General features: G+C 51.8%; 1 protein-coding gene across 2 annotated transcripts in view; it reads right to left on the bottom strand.

The window, feature by feature from the left end:
• Window positions 1-1908: 1908 nt before the first annotated feature.
• Window positions 1909-23827, bottom strand: part of LOC144938137 (uncharacterized) — a 96508-nt gene continuing 74589 nt past the window's right edge. The window contains exons 11-17 of one of the 2 annotated variants that reach the window (XM_078865858.1): window positions 20535-20662; window positions 17972-18119; window positions 15148-16130; window positions 13991-14178; window positions 13491-13622; window positions 3748-5193; window positions 1909-2766 (exon numbers count right to left, since the gene is read on the bottom strand). In XM_078865858.1, the coding sequence (XP_078721984.1) occupies window positions 2557-2766; window positions 3748-5193; window positions 13491-13622; window positions 13991-14178; window positions 15148-16130; window positions 17972-18119; window positions 20535-20662 (3235 nt within the window). In that variant the 3' untranslated portion in view covers window positions 1909-2556. The remainder of the gene's footprint in view (window positions 2767-3747; window positions 5194-13490; window positions 13623-13990; window positions 14179-15147; window positions 16131-17971; window positions 18120-20534; window positions 20663-23827) is intronic. The other variant, XM_078865859.1, reaches the window with a different exon arrangement.

The following is a 23827-nucleotide window of genomic DNA, read 5'->3' as shown; positions in this document are numbered from 1 at the left end:
TTTTCCACCAGGGATGCTCCGATGCTCGACCAGGACTATAGGTGGACCGCACGCAGTGAGCCAGCGGCGTTGCGTGGCCGGACACTGCACGTGTTCTCCGCGACGATTCATCCCCCCGGCCTCGCCACCCCCTCCCCTTCTTCCTCAAGTTACTAAAATGTGACAATTCCAGATTGCGAATCTAATTCGCGAAGCTATCCTGTTGTTAATTGTTTACGCTGCAAATCAGGGATATTCCTTTGGAAGCATTATCCAGGATATTATTTTTTTCTTTTAAGGCCACACAAAGTTGTTATTATTGACGAATGTGTCGAGTTCATCGTTGTTATCCATGCTTGTGCACCAGGGCCAACGCAGCAGCAGCAGCACCAAATAAATAGTTTTACTTATTTCGTGTTTCGTTTACTCATCTCGCACAGCCGCGGCGAGACAATTTGCCGCCCGTGTCAACCACGGTGCCATCTTCGCCCCCTCCGTGCCCGCCCGGCCGCTGTCGCGTTGCCGGCACCGCCCCACCAAGGATCGGGAGCCACGAAGAAGCCGCCCACCGCTGCTCACTTCGTTCCCAACAATCCGGCTTCCCCACCCACCGCGCCCTGCCCAGGGCACAGCGCAGCCCTCGCGGGTGCACCGTTTGTGTCGGTTGAATCGTTTCGTGCGAGTGTTTTTTTACGACACGTCACTTGATTAGAATTTGTATGAAAGCGGACATAATCGATGCTCACCAAGGGCACGGTTAGAGGCATGGATCGTTGAGTGCAGGATAAGAAGATTTTTCATCGATTAATCGAAGCGTCGTTACATTGCTATTGCGACACGCCTGAAGAGAAACGTCATCATGACAAGCGGCCGTAACACACATTCGACAACAAAGCTCACTTTGACACGTGGGCTTTCGCGACCAATATTATGAATGATGAAGGTTTTTTGGGTTGGATCGCGTAAGTACGTCTCAGGGAGCTGAAGGCAGCGTGCGTCACACCAGGCGACACTTGCCTGGCAAGCCCACCCGCTGACCAAGACGAGAGGCTTACGACCACCACTCGTCGCGATAGGCCGTGTTTGACAAGAAACGCGATAGGCCAAGTCTCCCAAGACTGCATTGCTTATTCACGCTGACGCAGGGCCACACAAATCCTCCGATTATATATATACACACACACTTACATTATTTACTTTTACATGGATTTATATTTCTGTATTGTGGGCTAAAACTTGGGGGGAGTCTTCTCCTTTGCATACATCAGTCAACGCGTTTCATCGCTCAGACGCTCACGGTCCTGTTCAGAGCCCCGGCTGAGGCAGTGGTGGAAATTCCACATTCCTACTACGGTGGAGGCGAGAGTCCATCCGCGGGACAACCACCGTTGACTCGCCCAGCGTATTTTATCGACTCCACCCCCCGGGAGGTACGGTGGGCTGAGTCAACCTCTGGCAAGTTAGGATTCGAACTCGCAGCGCGCTCACCGCGCGCCGCTCCGCTCCGCCGCTGAGCCACGTTGAGGACCGATTCAAGCTCGGACTTTCATCAAAATTCGTAAAAGAGGAGTGGGCTGGCGAGTTTATTTTGCTGAAATAAAATAAAAGGGTGACTCCTTTATTAAAATGTGGGGTTACCAAAGCGGGGGGGGGGGGGGGGATTTCAATAAAACGGCGGATGATAAACAGTGGAGGATATAATTCAAGATGTCTATAAAATGAAACCGAGACATCAGTGAGGAGGATTTGAAGCATTTTTTTAAAAGGCCACCTTTGTTTTGGTTGGATGTTGCTCAAAAAAATTGTGGTTGGTGGAACGGGAATAGAAAAAACACAACATAGTCACGTGAGCAGGACGCATTGCTCAGATTCTGGCTTCGAATCCTTGGGCTCCCAAATGGTGGAGAAAGAAAAACATCAACTATCATCCCAGGCACCAAATTTAATTTACCAAAATACACCATATAATATAAAACTCGGTTTTGCATTGATTGTGGTAAAGCAAAGTTTTTCAAAGTATTCAGTCAAAAACAAACCACCTACAGGCCCAACAGTGTGCACTCCCAGTGACGACGCAACGACAGACCACCACCAAGGGATGCGAGAGGAAAGCATCTCAACGCATTTCTGGAGGGCTACAACAACGTAAATAAATGGAACGCTGAGCCTAGACACACAATTACGGCGCAGTCAAAATACTACTCTATTTAAATAATGCTCTTTATGAAATAAAGCTTCAGGCATTATTTTTTTTTACAAAGAATCCCTGGCTGGGAGTTTTCAGCCAGTTTGTTTTTTGTAAAAAAAATTTTTGCTCGAGAAGATAAAAAAAAACAACCACAGCACCCGGAAAAGAATAATCCCCGCACATACGACGGTACGATAGAAAGAATCAACCTTCTGCAGAAAAAGTCCGATGTAACCGACGCGTCTCGGGCGAAACCAAACCAGGCGGTGAAGTCGAGCGGAACGACTGGAGGACGCCACGCAATGAGCCGGCGCGTGGCGGCGTCACTGCGCGGCAAGCAACGGTTCCGCGGGCAGAACATCGATCGTTTGTGGCGCACGCCACGAGGCTCAGGCCTTGTTCTTGCGCTGCGGGGAAGCAGTGGGAGGTCCAGCGCTACCGCCGCCGCCGCCGCTGTTGCTCTTGCTGACTTGGCGCACGCTGCTCGTGATGCTGTGAAGGACGCGCATCGCCTTCTGGCCTTGCCGGGGAGTCGATGGCTGGGCAGTCGGCTCGGCCGTCCCCGGCACCGACGACGCCGACGATGGCGACTTGCCGTTCTGCGGGAGTCACGGCAACAAACAAAAAAAAAACGGAACATTCAAGTTCCGTGCAACGATCCGACGTCGCGCGTTTGCCTTGGCCCCGCAAAGGTCGCACTCGTTACACACAAAGTGCTTGCCGCAAACGAACCACAATACCTCGCTGATCTCGTCAAGGAGCATAAATCATCACGTGAACTCTGCTCATCCTCGCAGCAGCGGCTTTTGGCTAACCTAGCGAACAAAGACGGTGGTCACCGCATCGCGCGCTTTCAGATGCGCTGCTTCTGTAGCCGTCTGGAACGCTCTTGCTTCCGATTTTAGGAAGCCACCGGAGCTACGTACTTTAAAATCTACATTGAAAACTAATTTCTTAAGAACTAGTTTTTATGTTAACTTTTTTGTCCTTCCCCGCATCTCCGACCAACACAGTTGGCTACGTATGGTGCAGAAGAAGTTCAACGTACGTACATGCACACAAGGCAAATCCTTTTGAGCGCTGGTTGTTTGTCGCCAAGATTTGGGCAACACTTTGATCCATTGCGCCTGGTTAAATCTCTTAAAAGCAACACAACTTTACACGAAAAACGTTGTTAATATCGGATCATCTTTACAGGGGCAATAATTGGCCATCCTCCACTGCAGACAGACAAAGCTGACGCATCAACGCAGCCAACCTTTCATTGGAAAGTGTTCAAAGAGTACCTCATGGGGAGTCCAGATGGCTGAGGGGGACTCACGGTGGCCGTGCTGTAAGAATGTACCAATTCGACCCCTTCAAGGTGCACATTTATGGGAAGCCACGCCCCCAAGTTATTCTCGCAAAACTAAGAGACGTACCTCGACAACCGAACGAGCAACTTTGGGCAAAAGCGAGCACCAAACACCGGCGTGAAAAGCGCAAAGCGAACCCCTCCCCGCGGCAGAGTGGAGGTGGCGACGAGAGACAGAGAGACGCCGTCACAGAGAGAGAGAGACAAGAACTTCCAAGTCAGAGACCTGCTCGGGAGCGAAGCTGGGCTTTGGCAGCAGAGGAGGTTTGGGCTTAGCGAGCGGCTTGGCGCGAGCGGCCTCGGGGGAAGCGGTGGCCACCATCCCTGCGGCGGGGAACCCCGCGGCGCCGGCGGGCGACTCGCCCTCTCCGTTCCGCCCGGGCCAAGTTACCGGATGCTCCGAGTCCGTCGCGCCCTCCGCCCAGCGGGCCCCGTCGTCGTCCGGGCCGTCGTCCGGGCCTTCCCCGCGCCCTGCGGCGGCCCCGTTCTCGGGCCTCGGCCGCCCGTCGGCCCCCTCGGCATCCGCGAGCGCCCGTCGAGACGGGCCGCCGCCGTCGACCTGCGCGTAGGGGTTCATGCTCGCCAGCGTGCCGTCGCCGTCCCCGTCCGACGTCTCGTCGCCGTCCATCACCAGCTCGAGCGTCTTCTTGCCCGAGCGCGTGCCCGAGCGCAGCGCCGACGTGAGCGCCGCCAGCTGCTTGCGCGGGAACTTGATCTTGAACTTGGATCTCGCGCCCGCGCCGTCCTTGGCGGGCGGCCGGTGCTCGGCGAGGCTCGCCGGTGGCCGGGCGGCGGCGGCGGCGCCATCGTGGTCATCTCCGCGCTCCCCGGGGCGGGCTTCTCGCGAGGCCTCCTCCGTCTCCTCGTCCCGCTCCTCCGGCGTCGCGGGCGCGGCAACGAGCGGCGACGCCGGCTCCTCCGCGGCCGCGCGGGCCGCCTCCCGCTCGTTGTACTCAAAGCTGCTCGAGTCGTCGTCGTCGTCGTCCTCCTCCGTCTCATCCTCCTGGTACTCCTCGAGGTCTTTCTCCTCGAAGATGGTCGACAGCCGCTTGTAGGCCGAGCGGATGTCCATTGGCTCGTCGAAGATGACGATGAGCGGCTTCTTGTCGCGCAGCGCCACCTCGGGCGCCGGGGCCGCCTCGCCGCTCCCCGCATCTCCCGCCGATTCCCCCCGCGCGTCCCGACCTCCGCCTCCTCCTTCTCCTCCTCCTCCTCCTCCGCCGTCGTCGTCGCCGGTGCCCCCAACTCCGGGGCTCCCGTCCCCTCCTCCGTCGTTGTCTCCGTCGTCCTCCGGCGGCTTGCGGGTGAAGGTGAAGGTGGTGACGCCGTCGCCGCCGGCGATCGCCGCCGCCTCGTCGTGCGTCACGGCCTGCACGTGGCTCTCGCGGATGAGGAACGCCAACTTCTCCTTGACGGCGCCCGGCGACGGCTCGCCGTCCTCGTCCGTCGACTCCGACGTGATCTCCTCGATGTAGCGAATCGTGATGGTCTTGGGCGCCTGGGCTCGACGGTCCACGACGTCCTTCTCCTGGAACACCACCTGGCTGCGCCGCGTGTCCCTGCCGCCGTCCTGGGCCTTCCGGCCCGCCGCACCGTGGCCCGAAGAGAAGTCGGTGATCTCCTCTTCGAAGGCCACCGCCGGTTGAGCGTCTTTGACGCTCGAAGCTCCGCCCTGTGTGAGAAAACACGCCCCAGGCTTTGGTGAGATCATGTTAAAACGTCCGAAATCGAGAATGTTAATTTATATCAACGATTTGAAAGACCTGTACGTGTGGAAGACCCCCCCTCGAATGTGCAGTTGCCACTACGTTTTGTATTTCTCTCCGATGTGCTTTCAGGCTTGTACCACGATATCATGGGACCTTTTTGCCAGTATCAAAGTATTAAAAGTCAGAATAGGTTTCACCCTGTCTGGCAATAAAGCAGGTGTTAAGATGTTCAAACACCAAATAGATATCCTTTTGCAGACTTGAGTCCTTGCAAAAGGTATATTTGGTCTTAACGCCCGTGTCATTGCCAGAAAGGGTTAAACCTATTCCTATTGTTCATACTTTGTACCGCGATGGCCGACGTTTCGCTCTGCGTGCTGCCACCTTCGTCAACGAAACCGGCCGGAATTTTAGTTCCCGAGGAAGCTCGCAGCACGCACGGTGCGAGGGGGGTCGCGACCTGGCTCCCAACAATGCGTGGCGTGACCACGACAACATCTCGGGGGGGAAGGAGCTGGAAAGCACATCCGTGAAAACCTAAGGCTTTCGTGACCAATGCACATGCATTATGCAAGTTGATTAATATGTAAAAAACTCAACCGGCAATGGATACCCATTGTCATTTATATGCATTCATTAATATCCCCCCCACTTCGCTCAAGAAGGGCTCACAAGTGATGTCAACGCATCTACCCCTCTATTTAAGGAACGAAACAGGAGGATTTCTCCACAAATCTGGCTGTCACCTGATGAAGCTAGTTTTAATTACTGGCGAAACGTCATACTCAGATTGTAAATGTCGTAGCTTTGCTCTCCAACACACCGTTGTGCTGTACTCGTAACGAATTGGCACGTTCTGTTGACATGACAAACCTTACTAGTTGGCTGTGTCGGGTGGTGACGGGTTTAACGACACATTTATATATTTACGCGATCTAACCCAAACAAAACCTCTATTACGGAAGTAAACTATTGAGTTGCCGCCAGCTACATCCCCACGTACGCATGTCGAACTTGTTTCGTGTCGTACGTAGCCAACCGCGCTAATCGGAGGTGTGGCTGGCGGTGCCAGAGAGAGCGAAGCGCGTTTTCACAGTCGGCGTCCACGGCACGACAGCCGGGGGCAACGCGCGCCGTGTGGTGGTGCAATAACCCAGGAGGGGGACTACAGCGGCATTCGTCAGAAATCCTCAACGGTCTCCCTTACCGTGACCTCCACAAACTGCGCTTCACGCGCGCAAAACGGTTTCGAAAATGTGAAGCCCTTCCAAAATGCTGAATCGTAAGCTTGCACCGCTTACAATAACAGCAGCAGCAGCATCGCCAATGCGGCTAGATCTGCGTGCCGGCCGAGTGGTCAATTTGCCTGCAATTTTTCCAATGCTCCTCGACAGAGTCGCGGTGAACGCAGATCGAGGTGATGAGCTCAGAGCCCCCCTTGATCAACAAACGGCGAGGCTTGCAGGCAGACGGACAGACAATGGCGAGCGGTGAACGCGCACGTGCCACGCGGCTCACTGCAGTGCGCTTCTCAAGCTGTTGGAATGGCGGCCCCCCCCAATGGGTGCCTGCGCCCCCCTCCGCCAACACGACAAGCCCCACCCACCACCCCACACCGCCCCCCCTCCCACCACACGTGTTTGATGTTGCGTAATCGTGTGTTTTGTCGCTACACTGAGACGCCGATGTCCTCTGCAGCCTTTCACAATTTCCCTGCATTCTATCCATGTCGTAGTGCGAGCCCCCTCCACCTCTGCCCTCCTCTAAATGTGCACGCAACCCCCTGGGGCCCAGGGGTTGAGAACCGCTGCTTTAATGTGATACTTGAGGTCCCCTCTGGGTCCCCTCTCGGCACACGGCAGCCCCTGGAGTCGGCGTGCAAACGGCCGCCGCCACCCCCCCCCCCCGCCGACCGCTGCAGTCCAGCATGGTGGGGCGTGCGCTCGTGTCGAACCACAGCGAGATGGCGGACAACGAGGAACACAACTCGACAACTCGGAAGCACACACAAAAGAACGCAAGCAAGGACTGCAAATGTGAAAAACCAAACGAATTCATTTTTGGAGCAAAATAAAAAATGTATACACAATGTGGTGGAAGATTGTGGTTGTGGAAATTCTATTTTTTGTTGGTAACCTCAGGTCTCTGGTGTAGAAGAGATGTGTTGAGTATCTTAAGATGGACTGGTGTTGTGTTGTCAACACATTTGGCCCTGGTCTCATTTAAATAAATAAAAACATTTTCAAAATCAAACCAAATCAAATTCATTTCGTCACCAATGAGAACCTCCAAATGAATAACCCCGAGCTATATAAACCCTAAAGGTGTGTTCATATTATTCACGTATATAGTAATCGCCTTTGACCACATTTATAAACATAGTGAAATAGAAACTCCGCAATGTGCCCAACTTGTGAGAAGCTAAATAAAAACATTTAAACAAAACAAGTAATTCTGGAAGGTTAACAGAAAAGAATATAATGCAATTGGAAACAAATCCTTGACATCAATGCATGCTTGGCTCCAAAAATGAATCTTGCATTTGAGAAAATCCGAGTTAGTGTCGACGATCGTTATGGAGGAGATTAGCGAGGCGCATTAATTTGCAGAGCCGACAACGGGGCGACAGCAGCAGGGCATGGAACGGACACTCGCCTGCTCCTCGATGTTGAGGGTAAAGAACTGAGAAGGGAAAGACAGGCAGACAGAGAGACAGGCAGACAGAGAGACAGGCAGACAGAGAGACAGGCAGACAGAGAGACAGGCAGACAGAGAGACAGGCAGACAGAGAGACAGGCAGACAGGCAGACAGAGGTGACAGCTTGAGATGGGAGACAGAGCAATCAGGACGTCCAAAGGTAAATCCACGGGCACGTTTGTCACCAATCGCCACTTCGTTGAGTTACCATTTGTGATGGCCAGGCTGCGATCTGAAAAAGGAGCTAGACTATAGCTCAGTGGGGCCTTAACCGATAAAATAAAAAATGGTTTAGTTTAGCTCTCGTCGCGCGTACCAAGCGCGGAGGTTTTGTTAGAATCTCCAGAGAAGTGGTGATGATGGCCACGTAGGTCAGGGGTAAGGGGTCGGAGCACTAAGACAGCACGGCGGATGTCCTGGGTTTGAATCCAGGTGTCGCCCGCCCGCAGTTAAACAGGTCGCTTCTGAAAAATGAGTTAATACCTCAGTGGGCTTTACCAGGTTAAGATAAAAAAAAGAGTTCAGTTTTATTTGTATCTTTTTCTTAAAGTGATTTGTTTATCTTTCCTACACTTTGCACTCCTGTCGTGTTTTTGTATTGTTTGTTGTTGTAACGTTCTTACCCGCCACCTTGCTGGACACATCTGTGAAAAGGGAGCTTCACGGCTCAACGGATTTCTCAGTGCCACTGGATATTCATCGACGGAAATACGACTCCACTTACCCGGCTTACTCGCATCGTCGAATCCGAAACATTGATTCTGAGAGTGAGGTCCATTTCATTACAGATCCTCGAGCCAGCGTCGAACGCCCAACAAGTGGCTCTCAGTGGGCTACCAAGGGGCCTTTTCACAACGGGGCCCCATCTCTTACGCAGCAACTCCAAAACAACACGACACACTGGCTTAATGCAGACTTGATGCCTCGCAAACAGGCGTCTATTTGTCGGTTGAACGTCTGAACACCTGTACTGTATTCATGCCAAAAGGGGTAAAACGCAATTTTTACGTTTGGTTATCATCTCGATACCGGCACAAGGGTAGTGCGTAGCTATACGTGACAATGTTGTATTAATATACAATGATGCCACACCGCAGCATGCGGAGAACAACACCCCGAACATCCGTGGGTAATGAAACCGCGCCGTTAATACATTCCCGATAGAAACGATATCGCAAACAGCGGGTAAAACAGGAATGCTTTAAATTGGCAGCTGCTATTGGTGAATTTTCACAAAGCTGTGTCACCATGCTTCAGGAAAGTTGTCCTCAACACTGTCAATCCACTGCTGGATGAAGGCCTCCTCACGCTGAACTCACCCATCACGGCCTTGCGATTCCACAATCCATCTCTCGTGGTCTCGAGATCCCACGATCCATCCCTTCCTTCACGGGTTAATTTCACTGCTCCATCTCCACAGTGGTTGCCCTCTCGGGTGCATTCTCCATCACCAATCTCATCGTTGCTTCTTAAGCGACGTCACGGCCTGCCCAGGAACACTTCACCTCTCCTCAACCCTCAATATGAGGCTTCCGATTTTTCATCTGTTATCTGATGCACGTGGTCCTCTCTCTCGCTGTCTCACGGTGCAATTCCAATCGCACCTATTTTTAAATCCTTTATATTAAGTTCGCTTGCTTGCTTAGGACCGTGCAAATCTTTCGGTCGTTTTTTAACCCACTTCCCGTGATCCAATCGAGCTGACATTTCCCACACAGACTCGTTGTGCGTGACAATTAATGTTCATGAAAAGTTTTTTCCAAAATGTTACACTTTTTAGGACAAAAATATTATATTTAATTACCAATTTCTTAATGGTGCAATGCAATCATCTGACCCATAGGTGGCAGCCATCTCAAGCCAGAGGACGAAATGACTCTAGCCGCCACGCATATAAAGGATTTATAGTGAAAAACTTTGTTTTTACGGGTTATACTTATTCATCTTTAGGTTCCGTTGCGTAGGCCCAAGAAAAACAGGGTCCTGGAAAGTGGTGCAATTGAGGGTCTCTCAAGCCTCAACTCAGCTGTCAGTTGAGACAAAACAACTCCCCCCAACCCTCCCCATTCTCTAAATTACTATTTGGACGAGATTTGCGCGCCACACCCAGGCCGTGAGCATTCCAACGTGACATCAAAGGCGGAAAGATTCTCATGACATCAAAGAAAATAATTCTCCTGCACGTTTAGAAAACATTCGGCAAGGGCAGGTAAGAGTTCAGCGAGGAGGCGCCAGTGGGCGGTGTTCGCCCCAACCTGTCAAACTGGGAGCCGTTTTTGCTCGGAGCAAAATTTCCTTGGATTGACTCAACAGGCGTCAGACATGAATGAGAGCACTGCTCCTCCACGCTCGCCCGAATGGGGCTACACTCTTTAAGTTTTGTCACAATGCGATTGCTAACATCTGCAGACCATGGCCTGGCAAAAACGTGTATGCCTCCAATTACCACAATCAAAAAATGATTTGCATTTTTTTAAATCAAGGTGGCTTGTCATACACATGTGGCCTTGAAATTCAGTTACAAGCAAGCTCTGGTCAATCCATTGCTGAATGACGGCCTTCCCAACCATCGCACCACACAACAAAACTGACAAAAGTACAGATTGCTTCGTTACTTTTTATGTGCAGCCGTTCAAAACTGCTCCAACAGCCTCTGTATTCCATCGTTTAGAATCCGGTCCGCTTTCAACGGCTGCAATGGGTTCACATACTCTGCTGCGTTTTCCCAGTTGTGACCCTCCGACAGATGTCTTTAATCATTCAGTTACAAGGCCACCGACTGATCGTGATTTTGTGGCCTCACATCCCCATGGCTTAAGAGAAAAGGAGAAATTAGTACCTTTTTAATTATTATTCCATTTCCCAGCTTTGGCTTAGACAAATATTCCATCGGCTCCCAGCACGCGCTCGCATCGCACGGCTATTTCTGGCAATGCCGGTGGGAGATCAAGCACCCCCCTGCCGCTGGCGTGTAATAATCATCGAAGGCTGCATTAACCGGGCACCCGAGGGCCGGGCTAAAGATATAACGGTGCATTAATGCACAGCGTCGCCTCTCTCCCTCTCTCTCGGAGCCTCCGAGAGATAATAATCTGGTCTCTGGGTAGACACGCGATGTGACGACGCACCCGCAGTGCGTGACCCATTGAGGGCTCCGACGGGGGGGGGGGGGGGGGAGCGCGTTGTACGTGCCAGGCTCCGGGTCGCGTTCCTCATGGGCTTGCTGGAGTTAATTTTACGCTATTTTATTGTACTTTGGTATCCTTTGCCATGGGATTTTCGTATACATTTTATTAGTATTATTGTTATTAAATAAGATCTCAATACAGAATAGGACAATGTGGGGGGAGGAAGAGTTACAAGCAACCTTGCAAGCGACAAACCGGGGGTCAGGTGCCCCCCTCGGGGCAGGGACCAGGAAACGTTGCCTGGGGTCACCACCCTCCTCACGTGGGGGGGGGGGGGGCAACGATCGGGAGCGGTTATTATTGTTGTTGCGAAAACTAAACTATTTTTTTTTACCACGTAAGGCCCACTGAGCTCTCGAGCTCTTTTTTCAGAAGTGACCTGGCGATTACAAATTATATCGCTCAACGAAGCGGCTCATCATCATCACGTGGGAATCTACAGCAGCCAAATACCCAGGAAAGTCTCACCGAGTCCCAAGACTCGCGCTTTCAAGAGGGCCCTGCGCTCCACCTTTCCAGCAGCGGGGAACGACGTTGCTGCTGCTGCCTGTTGCTGCTGCTGCTACTACTACTGCTACTTGCTGCTGCTGCTACTTGCTGCTATTACTGCTACTACTGTGTATATTCTGAACGAGTAATTTGCAGGTGCTTTATTTAGCATTGGGATGATGGGCCAATGCCAAGTTACAATGTATGGGTTCGAACAGAAAATTAGAAACCTTTTGCAAGGAATCAGGTCTGCATTAACCACACGCACTTGCGGTGAACAGGCAAACAAACACGCTCCGATAATATATAAAACCTATTCTATTTTTCCATTATTTTGGTCCTGGAAAAATGGTCCCATAAATATAATGTATGGGTTGTTGTTGTTGTTTTTATCTATGTAAGGAAACCGTAGGAGACCCATGCAGAACATAGTGAGAAACTTATAGACTCCACACAGCGAGGCAACCCGAGCCAGGAATCGAACCCAGGCCCCTCTTGCTGTGAGGCACGACTGTTAGACCACCGTCCCCACCCTGCCACCCGTACAATTGCTGATCATTGATTTGCGACCTTGGCGAGTGACGTTCACGTTCGAGTCCACCCCCCCCCACCCTAATAATAGATGTTGCACTCCACTTGATTCTCACCTGACACTCAACAAAGGAAGGCATTCGCTCACTCACCCATCCGTTCATGCAGCTACAGTGGTGGAGCATGTGGTGTGGCATGGGCCCCCGAGGTGCAAGGAACGAAATGGGCCCCCCTCCATCCCCACCCCCGTGCCGCAGCATGCACCTTCTGGGCCCCTCCGCCCCCATGGGCCCCTCTCTGCGGTTGCACATGCTGCACACTCGCGTAGCTACGGCAACGGATTTCAGAGCGGGATGGCCGACTGGCTGACTGACCGGCCGGGTGCGCCTCCATAAATAACACATGGCTTCGAAAACGCCAGTGAAATATGGAATTAGCACAACCCTGCGATTAATATCGAAAAATATTTACCCTGGACGGGCTCATGTTTTGAGGAGGGCTCTATGAGGGACGTTTGGCTAATTCTGTTCTGAAAATAATTTTTGCATGTGGGAGGAAAGCAGATGACTCCGAGAAAACACGCCCGATAAGAATAGTTTTAGAATTTGGCACAGATAGGCCCTCCGAGGATCCCACTTGCTGGACTGCCTCCGGCGAGCGGCGCGTTTGCCCTACAGGAAAACGTGTTGGATACAACACAGCTTCGTCGCTGCAATGTTCTGCCTACCCCGGCTGAACACAGCGTGAGCATTACCAGTGCACCCGCAACGTTAGCATTCCTCACACAGTTTCTGATCTACACCAAATGCCGTGCCAACTTGGGAGTAATTTCTCCCACGGGACATTCATTATCACTACGGTAAAGGTGCAGCCTTGCAATTGCTTACTAATGCCACTGCTGACAGAAGGGCCTTCCACTAGAGGGAGCTAAAGATGACCGCTCCCCAGAAGGCACTTGGCCTACTCTTCCACGCTAGGCATATGTCTCGGAAGCAGTGGCAGTGCCCGCAAACAGACACTGGACAAACTGTGGCGTTTCTTATACCGCTGGGAGGATCAAGGCGGGGGGGGGGGGGGGGAGAATAAATAAATGCTCTCATTTGCTTCAACCACTGCGCCGGGAGATGGAATCAAACCAGTGACCTCTGAATTGTCCAAAGCGTGCAGACCCGTTGCACCACAACAGCACAGAAGAGTGAAGAATTTGTAACGGTCTGAAGAATCAGGGCAGACTCGGCTTTCACCTCTCAGCAGCTCTGCGTATCCACCCTCCGCTTAACGCACGTGTGGAAATGTTGAACTTCTTTCGGACCGTACGTAGCCGACCGTGCTAGTCGGAGATGCATTTTAGTACCTGCACTTCGATGGTCATGTGACCTGTTTGACCGTCGTCCTCCGGTTTGGAGCTGGAGCCAGGAGGAGGCGGGGTCTGGCTGTCCTCCTCTTCCGATTGGTTGGCCTGCGTGTCCACTGCCAACTTGTTGGCCTGCATTGTTGTCGCGCGAAAAAATTACAATAAAAAACAAACACGCGATCAAAACGCCGTTCTCTCTTTGACCTTCGCTTGGGCCTTCAAAGTGCTCTTAACTTACGAAAAAAAAATACATCAACCAAACCGTGGGATTCCTCGGTTTGACCAAAGTTGTTGCCCGACGAAGCCGTCTGCTAATGACGGGGGATGGTGGGAAAAGTAACGATTAGACAAGCCGAGTAAAATAAACACCTCTACAAGCGCTTACACGCACGCCACAGCCGCCCGACCTCGTCACATCTCGGGGGCGGCCGAACAGGCCTCGGCCTACACAGCGCTCGGATGGGCGACCGCCACGCACGAACGGCTCGTCTCCCCCTCACCTTGCGGTTCATGAAGAGGACCTCGGCTGGCGTGGTCCTCACGAACTTGAAGCCTTTGCCGCCGCGTGGCGGTGGGGGCGGGGGGCTCATGGTGGGGGGTGGGGGGATATCCGCGTCCTCCGCCTGCTCCGTGGCCTCCGCCGGCACCGCCCCGCGGAGGGCGAACGAGCGGGACGCCCTCCCCGTCGCTGCTCGCGAGCGAAGAGCACGGAGAACGGAGCGTGGAGAACGGAGCGTGGGGAGCGGAGGATGCAGCACAGAGGGGAAAGCGGGGCAGAGAAACAGCACAATGTGGGCGTCAGTTACGAGGATGCAGACGGCCGTGATAACGACATTACCCTGTTATCCGAGCGTGGTTCTGTAGTTAGTGCGCTGCAAACCCCTGCCGACTAATCTGAAAGTCCCTCTGCCGACACCCACTGACCAGCGTGGTCAAGTATGGTCAGACAACCACCGGCTCTGATACGGCGCAAGGAGCCCGTCATCCAGCAGCGGATTGCCGAGGGTGGGGAGTTTCACAACATTCGTCCAGCGATCCACCAACCCTCGCTGCCTCCACAGCGCTGGGCTACAGCGCACGTGCAGCGTAGCCACCACCGCCCTTTTAATCTGTTCACTTGTGGTCCCAAATAAACAGGCTATTGTTATTTAACACCATCATCAGCAGCGTCGTCGTCGTTAATATCACAAACTTGGTGACTCCTTGCTGATCTCATCAAGGAGCACAAACCATCACGCAAACTCCGGTCGTCCTCGCAGCAGCAGCTTTCAGCTCGCCATCGAACAATGACGGTGGTTCGATGGTGGGTCGCCGGGCTCATAGCGCAGTCCATCTCTTCTCTAGCCCGTGCCGCGCCCGTTTTGCACCCTCAATCCGGCCGAACAAAAGCTGTTTAGGCATGCGGTGGCTGTCCATGCGGGCTACATGACCCAGCCAACGCAGCCTTGCCTGCCGGAGGAGCTCACCAATGGGTCTTTGCCCAGATCTTTCAAGGATTTGTGAGCTCCTCACACAATCCAGCCTGGTTAAACCCAGGATGGATCGTAGTCAGGCCAGCCTAAATGTTTCTAACCGTCGAAGATGTTCCACGCATACACACACACCTACATACACACGACTCGGCGGCGATCGATCGGCGCGAGGGCAGTTTTCTCACCGGTCGTCTTGCTGCTGGTTTCGCGCGTCGGCGCGTCGAGATCTTTGGCGAAGCTCACGCGCCGATTGCCGGTGTCCCTCTTCTCCGGCTTCCCCTCGCCGACAGCGGCGGCGCCGGCTTCCGCCGCTCCATTGTCGTCGCGCTCGCTCGCGGCCGTGGGGGCCGCCCGCACGGTCGCCGGGGGCTCCTCCTCTGCTTCAAGCCCGCGCTCCGGAACGTCGGACACTTGCGCGAGGAACACCGTGATCGTTTCCACCTCCGCCCTGTCGGCGCGTTCGGGGCCGCCCGCGGCAGCCAGCGGTGCCTCGCTCCCCGCGCCATCCTCCGCCCCGGAGGCCCCGCTCGGAGTGACCTCCGACCTCCTGACCTCTGTACGTGTGACCTCCTCCGACCCATTCACCTCCGTTCTCGTGACGTGCACAGTTCTGTTCTGGACAACGACATCCGCAAGCGTCGTAACTTCCATTGTTGATGTCACTGCTTGCTGCTGCTGCTGTTGCTGATGCTGCAGCTTCTTCTCAAGTTCCTGCTGCTGCTTCTGCTGAAGCTGCAGCTGCTTCTGCTGTTCCTCTTGCTGCTGCTGAAGCTGCTGCTTCTGCTGTTCCTGCTGTTGTTGAATCAGCTTCTGCTGCTGCTGAAGCTGCTTCTGCTGTTCCTGCTGCTGATGAAGCAGCCTCTGCTGCTGCAGAAGCTGATTCTGCTGTTCCTGCTGCTGTTGCAGCTGCTTCTGCTGTTCCTGCTGCTGTTGAAGCAGCTTCTGCTGCTGCTGAATCTGCAGCTGCTTCTGCTGTTCCAGCTGCTGTTGAAGCTGCTTCTGCTGCTCCAGCTCCTGCTGCTGCTGCTGCTGCGACAGCACGCTCCGGTGGCTGCTGGCAAAGTGTGGCATGTACGCGTCGCACTGGACAACCGGATCGAGGTCCGGTTCAGGCACAGCAGGTGGTGGCTTCTCTGGCTCGTTTACCGGGGTTCCTTCGACGATGGACCTGCGATTGTTTACAGATGGGAGGGGGGGGGGACACGAAACAGCAGGAGAGACGGTGCAATTAGTCGGGCTTCTTTAATCGACGACCGGACGAGGGCGTCCACCACGTCACGAGCGTCGTAGAGGCTGTTTTGACCGTACTTCACCACGTTGGCTGGGGGGGGGGGGGTAGTTGGCGAAGAGAGCGTAGATGTGCACTGTGCAGTAAGGGTGCCACGGAAGCAGGAAGGCTTCCTTCACAATGCTGGCAAACCGCCCGAGGAAGCTGGTTGTAATGACCAGCGAGAACGTCACAGTACTCGAATAGAAAAATGCTGTGGGTTTCACTCCCCAACACACAACCAATCGGGAGTGCTGAAGTAGTAACTAATTGGCACGTTTTGTTTACGTGACAAACCTTACTAATTTGGCTGCGTCGGTTGGTGTTGGTGGTGGGTTTAACGACACATTTATATTTACGCGATCTAACCCATAAAAACCCCTTTATTTTGAAATTTCAAGTTTGTGAATGTCAAGGTCACACCCTCCTGGTTGCATTTATTTTGCTGTTAACCTGAACCAACTGCCAGTTTTAAACGACGATCGGTCAACATTTAGTGGGTGCAGCACAGCCATCGAATCAGAATCTTTATTGAGACTGCAGGAGGAATCCGATGAGCCATGAAGCTCTTTATCTCACAGATGTTCCAGTCGGAGTTTCAGTTTCATTTATTAGGATTTACCCTGTGAGCCATTCGGCTCTTGATTTGGGTTCAACCGCAACAAACAATACAATTACAAGATACACCTAAAATTAATTGTACACAAATCTTAATATCGCATACGTCAACAATGAAATCCTACAGAAAAAAGCACCACCATGCTGCGTACAAAAAGTGCAAAAAATTCCCTTTCGATGTTTGATCACAATAACAATCATAATACGATACAGATCAAAATTTTAAGTATAAATCTATACTAAATAAAAAAAATCGGGCCAAACCAAGCCCCTCTAAAACTTACTAAAACAATGCTATATAAACAACGTAACAGTTTTTTCCAAAAAAATGTGATTAAAAGTTTACAATAGCGACACACACAACACACATCGCTAAACCTAGCATCCTTCGCTAGCTGCATAAGCCAATCCATAACAGCCGGATTAACAATAGCAGCAGCAGTGCACTATAATCACAATGCACAATAATTTCATACATCGGTCATCTATAGCGTAATATAGAGAAAATGGTAAGTCGCTGAATATGAATTAAATTATACATCAATGCACCATACAACTCTGATTAATCAAGCGTAGTGTCGGCACAGATGCAGAGAAGAGGAGCAGGGGACGCTGAGCAACCTGTAAATATGAACGGGGATAAAAGCGGTTGAGTTCTACACCGAGACTAACAAACTTAAGAGGATTGGTGTGATCCTAAGAAACTGAAACTTCCCTTCTCTGCATACAAATCGAGTGGCCACCCTACTGCGCTGTACTAACAATGGATTGCGCTGCACTGCCCACAAAAACGTAGCCCCCGTAGCCTATAACACCCGTGATGCCACGGCCAACCCACCCGGCCACACGCCCGACCTTGGCAGATTTTTTTGGCAGCTCAAGCTAAATGAGAAAATAAAAACACACTGATATGGCGTCTCGCGCAAAAACGAGCTTTGCATTTTTGGAGGTGGCTTTGCGAAAATTCCATGTGCCTACGACGGGAACCAGCTCCTCTATATGACGGGTGCGGTGGGGTGGTGTGGGAGGAGGGGGGGGTGGGGGTGGTGAGGGAGGGGGGGTGGGTGGGGGAGGGGGGGGTGGTGGGGGAGGGGTGGGTGGGGGTGGTGGGGGAGGGACTTCACCTGCGCAGGAGAACAAGGGTGGACGCGAGGTTGCGGCAGCCCCTGTGCAGCTCGTCCAGCTTGTGCGGCTCGTCCTTGAGGAACTTCATGGCCTCCACCTCGACGCGCAGGAGCCCTTGCATGCGCGACTGCATCGTCGGGAATTGCCCTGCGGTGCCGGGGAGAACGGAAGAGATGGTGTCAATGGGAGAGAGACGGGAGTGACGTGGGGAACGGGAGTGGTGAGAGAGAAGGGGGGGATGGGAAAGACGTGGGGAATGGGAGAGACAGGAGATATGGGGGCACAGAAGAGATGGGGACAATGGGAGAGACATGGGGAATGGGAGAGACGTGGGGAACGGGAGAGACGGGGAGTTGGGGGGACAGGAAACAGGGAACGGGAGTGCAGGAGAGCAAAGAGATTGGGGTGAGGGTGTGGTTCGGTTGGATGGAGGGAGGGGTCAGGATGAAGGGTGAACATAAAGAATGGGTACACCGTGAGCTGAACAGAAAATTAATGCCAGAACGGTTACCACATCAGAGGCAACTGAAGAGCATTCTGGAAAAAAAGCTCCGACCAACCCTCACAGTCTCATTGTTGAATATAATTCGATTTAAAGAAGTTGAATTATTAAGGTCACTGTCGGCGGCCATCTGTGGAGAGATAACCCCCCACCCCCCCATCAAAAGTGAACTGCACAGTGGGCCAATGAAGGGAACATCGTTTTTTCTCTGAAGATATATCCAGGCATACGCTGGAAAAATAGGCGTTTATATTATGGTCCAACTCGCCTCGTAACGTTTTGGCCACACCAGCACCCCTCTTGGGAAGGTTCCCCTATAAACGGCTAAATGTTGGGATCGTGGTCTGGGGTTCATGGAGACCGAACGGGTTTATTTCTTTTAATGTATTGTCTCTGTGATGATCACTTTCTTGTTATTGGCATTTTTTTCTAGTTGTTTAAGTATTCAAATTCTTTCCCCTTTTTTCTGGCAACAAAACTGAAACCTTTTTACGATAAATCACGTCTGCATTAACCACAATACTTGTGGTCAGAATGCAAACAAAAAACATACTCTGATAATATATTGGCATTGTCCTTGAAACTGATTGGTCTACACCAGAGACAGCTTTCTTTTGAGTCTCGTCTCAAACGGTATTAGACCAGAGGACGCCAAAAGGCGTACAGCTCAAAGAGATTGCCCTATCAGAGTAATGAGAGCTCGGGGTGAGCATCTACATTATGGGATCTCCTTTGCCAGAACACCGTTTGAGACGAGGCTCAAAAAAAAGCTGTCTCCGGTGTAGACTAATCAGTTTCAATGACAATGCATATATTATCAGAGTATGTTTTTTGTTTGCTTTGTGACCACAAGTATTGTGGTTTATGCAGACATGATTCCTCGTAAAAAGGTTTCAGTTTTGTTGCCAGAAAAAAGGGGAAAAACCTATTCTTACATTTTGGTACTGGCAAAGGAGGCCTCATGATGTAGATTCCTTGGGTCTTTCAGTAAAGTCACATAGATAGGTTCAAAGAAAATAACAACAAAAAACTAAAACCACGATTTTTGATCGCAACACAAGCGGTCGTCATAAGGAAAAGTTTTTTTTCGAATGTTTTCAACTTTTAGTATTTGATTTGCTAAGTAAGTGGGGGTTTTGTTTTTGTATTGTTTGTGTAAGGGACCGGCTAATTGATGTGCAGCGTTGTGAGATGCAATTGCACAAATGACGCTCTATAAAATGAAATTATCATATAAATGTACATGGGTTATCAACCTGTTTCCAGGTCACGCCATTCCATGTTGCTCCCCCTTGACAAACCGTCCAAACGTGTTTTCCCCGGCTTTTAATTTACAATTATAATAATTATCTTTCCCCGCTGTTCGTTATAATCACGATAATTCCAACCTGTAACACGCCGCACAGTATCCGCTCGCTCTCGGAGAGACGGATCGACGACTCGGAGGCGCGAGGAGCCGCTGACGACTGCCAAAGGCGGCGAGCCGGTGCCAACAATCGCCCAAGCTCTGCGGTCCTTTACATATCGATATGTTTTCGGCCAACGAGTGTTCATACACGTGGGAGGAAATCGGCGTGAAGAGAGAAAACTGTGCGAGGTGGCAACACTCAATCCCACACGGACGGAACAGCTGGGATTCATACTCTTAGTTTTTTCGGTAAAGTCACGTAGGTAAAAAATGAAATAAAAATTAATAAAAATCAAATAATAAAATTCACGACGTTTCGGAGGCAACTCAAGTCTCCGTCATCAGGTGGGACAGTCACAGCCAGATTTCCTGTAACAACCGACGTGACTTTACCGAAAAAACTAAGAGTATGAATCCTTGCAGTCACGAAAGCTTCACATCTGGAACAGCTGGAAGTTCGCAGCGGCTGTACTGCCTTCCGCTGGCGAGCGAGGGTACAAGGGGGGGGGCACCTCCCCGACGCGCAGAGCAAGACAGTTGCACGACGTGAGTGGCGACGATCCACCAACCCCCCACCGCCTCCACGGTTGTCGTGCACGCACACCCCCAACTCCCTCCGCGCCGCACGCGGCCAAGCGAGCCGGCGCCTCACCCTGCAGCGCGGACGTCTCCTCCTCGAGCTGGCGCAGCAGCTCGCCCCCCTCGTCCACGTCCGCCAGCGAGACGACTCCCGGCAGGGACGCCCTCGAGCGCAGCGTCTCCATGGCCTCCTCCAGCTCGCTGTCGCGGTCACGGCGGGCGGCGGCGGAGGGTGTAGGGGGCGGGAAGTGGAGGGGTGCGGGAGGTGGGGGCGGCAGAGGGGGCAGAGGGGGGGGTGAGAGTAGCACCGCGATTAGTCTGCGTCTGTTTGTGCGAGCGTCGTTTGTGCGGCCCGACCAGGGCGAGCTGGGACGATAATTGTCGCGTCGATAAGCGCTCGCGGCGATCAATTTTGTTTGGCTGCTTCGGGTGGCGGAGGGCTCATGCCGACAAGAGAGTTAGTCAGAATCATCCGGTGGCCTGACACGCGAACCAACAATGCATCGTGCCGCCCCTGCAGCGCCGGCGAGTTGAGCTGTCATCAAAGATGTTCAAACACCAAATAGGCACTTATCACAAGGCGTTACACGTCTGCATTAACCAACACATGAGCCTTATGGCGGGAGCCCGGGGTCCCATAAGCCCCCGGCTCTCACATAAACATTATATTAAAATGTAAATTAAAACTTTGCTCTTTATCACCAATGGGTTTGAAGGATGGTGGCAAGTGTTGTCTTGTTAAACTATGCCTTTAAAACTGAAAACTACTTACCTGCAGTACCTCTATTTAAGTACACTATTGAAAAAATAATTTACACCCCTCGGTCAATCATCGTGTTTCTCAGTGTGGATTTGTGAACACACTTTATAAACAGTACGTAAAATAGTGCGCGTTTTCAATGCGCTGTTCATATTGTAACCAATGTTACTCTACAGAGTAGTGGGTCGCCGCTCCTCTTATCCTCATTGATACGAGCGGTATGTGGCTTAACCGCAAAAAAACCTATCTGCACAGATGCATACGGACAAGAGAAGTACTATCAAACAGGAGGAATTAACGGTGCAACGCATCTCATCTGTTAAATATCTGCAGGTAATAGGATTGTCATCGATTGATCCTGGCTGCAGACATTGGTCACAAATAACAATGAAGATAAGAGAGCAGTTTCACTGTATTATGCATATACCGTTATGACAGATAAAGGACTTAAGTCGTGTTGGCAGTTTGAGCAGCTTTGGATAAGACTTATGATCCTGCCCATACCCGAGCATGGCGTGCTTTCGCTTGTTCAGCTCTTCTGTGCATTCGTCCCGGCTGCTGCGCTTGGACATGACATGACATACAGAATGATCCGGGCCACGAGGGTCGCGGCGTTTATGTGCGCGGTGGGACGGAGTCGCCAAAAATAAATTAATAACAATTTTGACTTCCGTTTATTCGGGACCCCGGGATCCCACCATAAGGTTCACTGCTTGTGGTAAAACATGGCAACGTTTGGGCGTTTGAACATCTTAACACCTCATGTATTCTTGCCAGAAAGGGTAAAGCCTATTTTGTTTATCATCTTCTTGATATTCCGGCAAAAGGGGGGGGGGGGGGTTTCTCCCAAAGAATCGAAGTCCGTGGGCTCGTTCGTCGGTCGTGCCACTTCAACTAAATGATCAAGAGCAGCCCAAGGAGGAGTGTCCCATCATCACCACGCCGGCCGCTGCTGTAGCCAGCCAATGTCACACGTGGACATTGAAAATGTGTACGTATGTATGTGCGTTTTTATGTATGTGTGTGTGTGCAGAGAAAATTCAGCAAGTTGGCACAGTAGGGGGGTACAGCTGGTGCATCTACCAGTCATCTCAGTCAGCCAAGCCAAGGCACCTGCTGGGTCTGTCCCGTGACCTTCTGCCAGCGAGCCTTCGACACTTCACGCGGCCTCAAAGTGCACCTGGCCTGGCACAGGTGCCGTGGCGAATGGCGAGTATTGATGTATGTTGAACTTCGGAATTATCTGGAACTCTGGAATAATCGGGAACGGGTGTGGGACTTAAAAGCTTTCTAGCAGTGGGAGTGGGAGGAGGAGGGGATTGGCAATGGATGGGGTTGGGGGGGCCCATATGTGTGTGTGTATGTTGAACTTGTTTCGCACCATATGTAGCCAACTGTGCTAATCGGAGGTGCGGGGGAGGGGGACAACATACTGAAACACAAAAGCAGTTCGAGAAAACTGAGTTTTCAATCTAGATTTAAAAGTGAATAGTTCCCAGTGGCTTCCTAATATCGGAAGGAAGAGCGTTCCAGACGGCCGCAGAAGCGCATCTGAAAGCGCGCGATGCGGTGACCGTCTTTGTTAGATGGCGAAACAAAAAGAGCCGCTGCTGCGATGATGACCAGAGTTCACGTGATGGTTTATGCTCCCTGACAAGATCAGCTAAGAATTGTGGTTCATTTGTGGCAAGAAATGTGTGTATAATGAGGGTGCCCTTATAATGCAGAGTGCCATCATTTTGTTTTAAACGGCTGGGTGTGACCCATTGCTTTGCAGGTGAAGTTAGTAGATTGGCCACATTTCACGAGTGTGTGTGTTTGAAGTGGCCTCAAAGTGCACCTAGCCTGGCACAAGCGCCATGGTGACATCACCGCCACTTGGTGGAGAATGACGGCTGCTAATGTTTTGTGTGACGATTGTTTTAGCCGTTCCTGGGCTTCCCCTAGGTTTACTCAGCCTCAAGTGAGTATCTGTTGTGGTGTGTAAACATCATCATAATTCAGGAGACAAAGGGGGCCGGGCGTGGTGCTGGCAAATCACCCCCTCGTGCACCGTGCCGGCCTTGACAGGTGCTCGTTAACAGCACTTTCCCCAAAATTCTGTTAAGGCTATACGGGGCGACTTTGTCTTTGTTTTGTGACTCCCACAGGATGTGCTGTTGGGTCCTCTTAGTCATGTAAGCTGCCACTCCCACCAGCGACGTGAGGAAATGTTACGGTGCAGGGTAAGGGATGCCAGCAGTCTGGGAATTGGCATCGGTGTTCAGGTGGCAGGAAATTCATTTGTGCTGGTATTGTAGAGATCTGGTGCCGGTATTCTTTTTTTCACTTTATCCCAGTGACCTTTACAGCTATTACAGACCTAAGCCGTCTGAGAAACATGGTGCTGTATGGTCTGCAGTGGAAAAGGTGTGGAGACCCTAAATTCGAGTCAAGTTTATATTTTACTGGTATTATATTTGCTGTTTATGACGGCAGGGGCGTGTACAGTTTCGCTCACTCCATTAGCCTGAATGTAACAATTGCACATTATTACCAATAATTATCAAGTATCACGAACAATGGATCCCCGCATCACAAGCCGATGCGTGTATCAGTCGGCTTAG

The sequence above is a fragment of the Lampetra fluviatilis genome, chromosome 21 (assembly GCF_964198595.1).
Source record: "Lampetra fluviatilis chromosome 21, kcLamFluv1.1, whole genome shotgun sequence".
Classification (NCBI taxonomy): domain Eukaryota; kingdom Metazoa; phylum Chordata; class Hyperoartia; order Petromyzontiformes; family Petromyzontidae; genus Lampetra; species Lampetra fluviatilis.
Note: the sequence above shows the minus strand (reverse complement) of the source record. Positions and strands in the feature narration are given on the sequence as shown.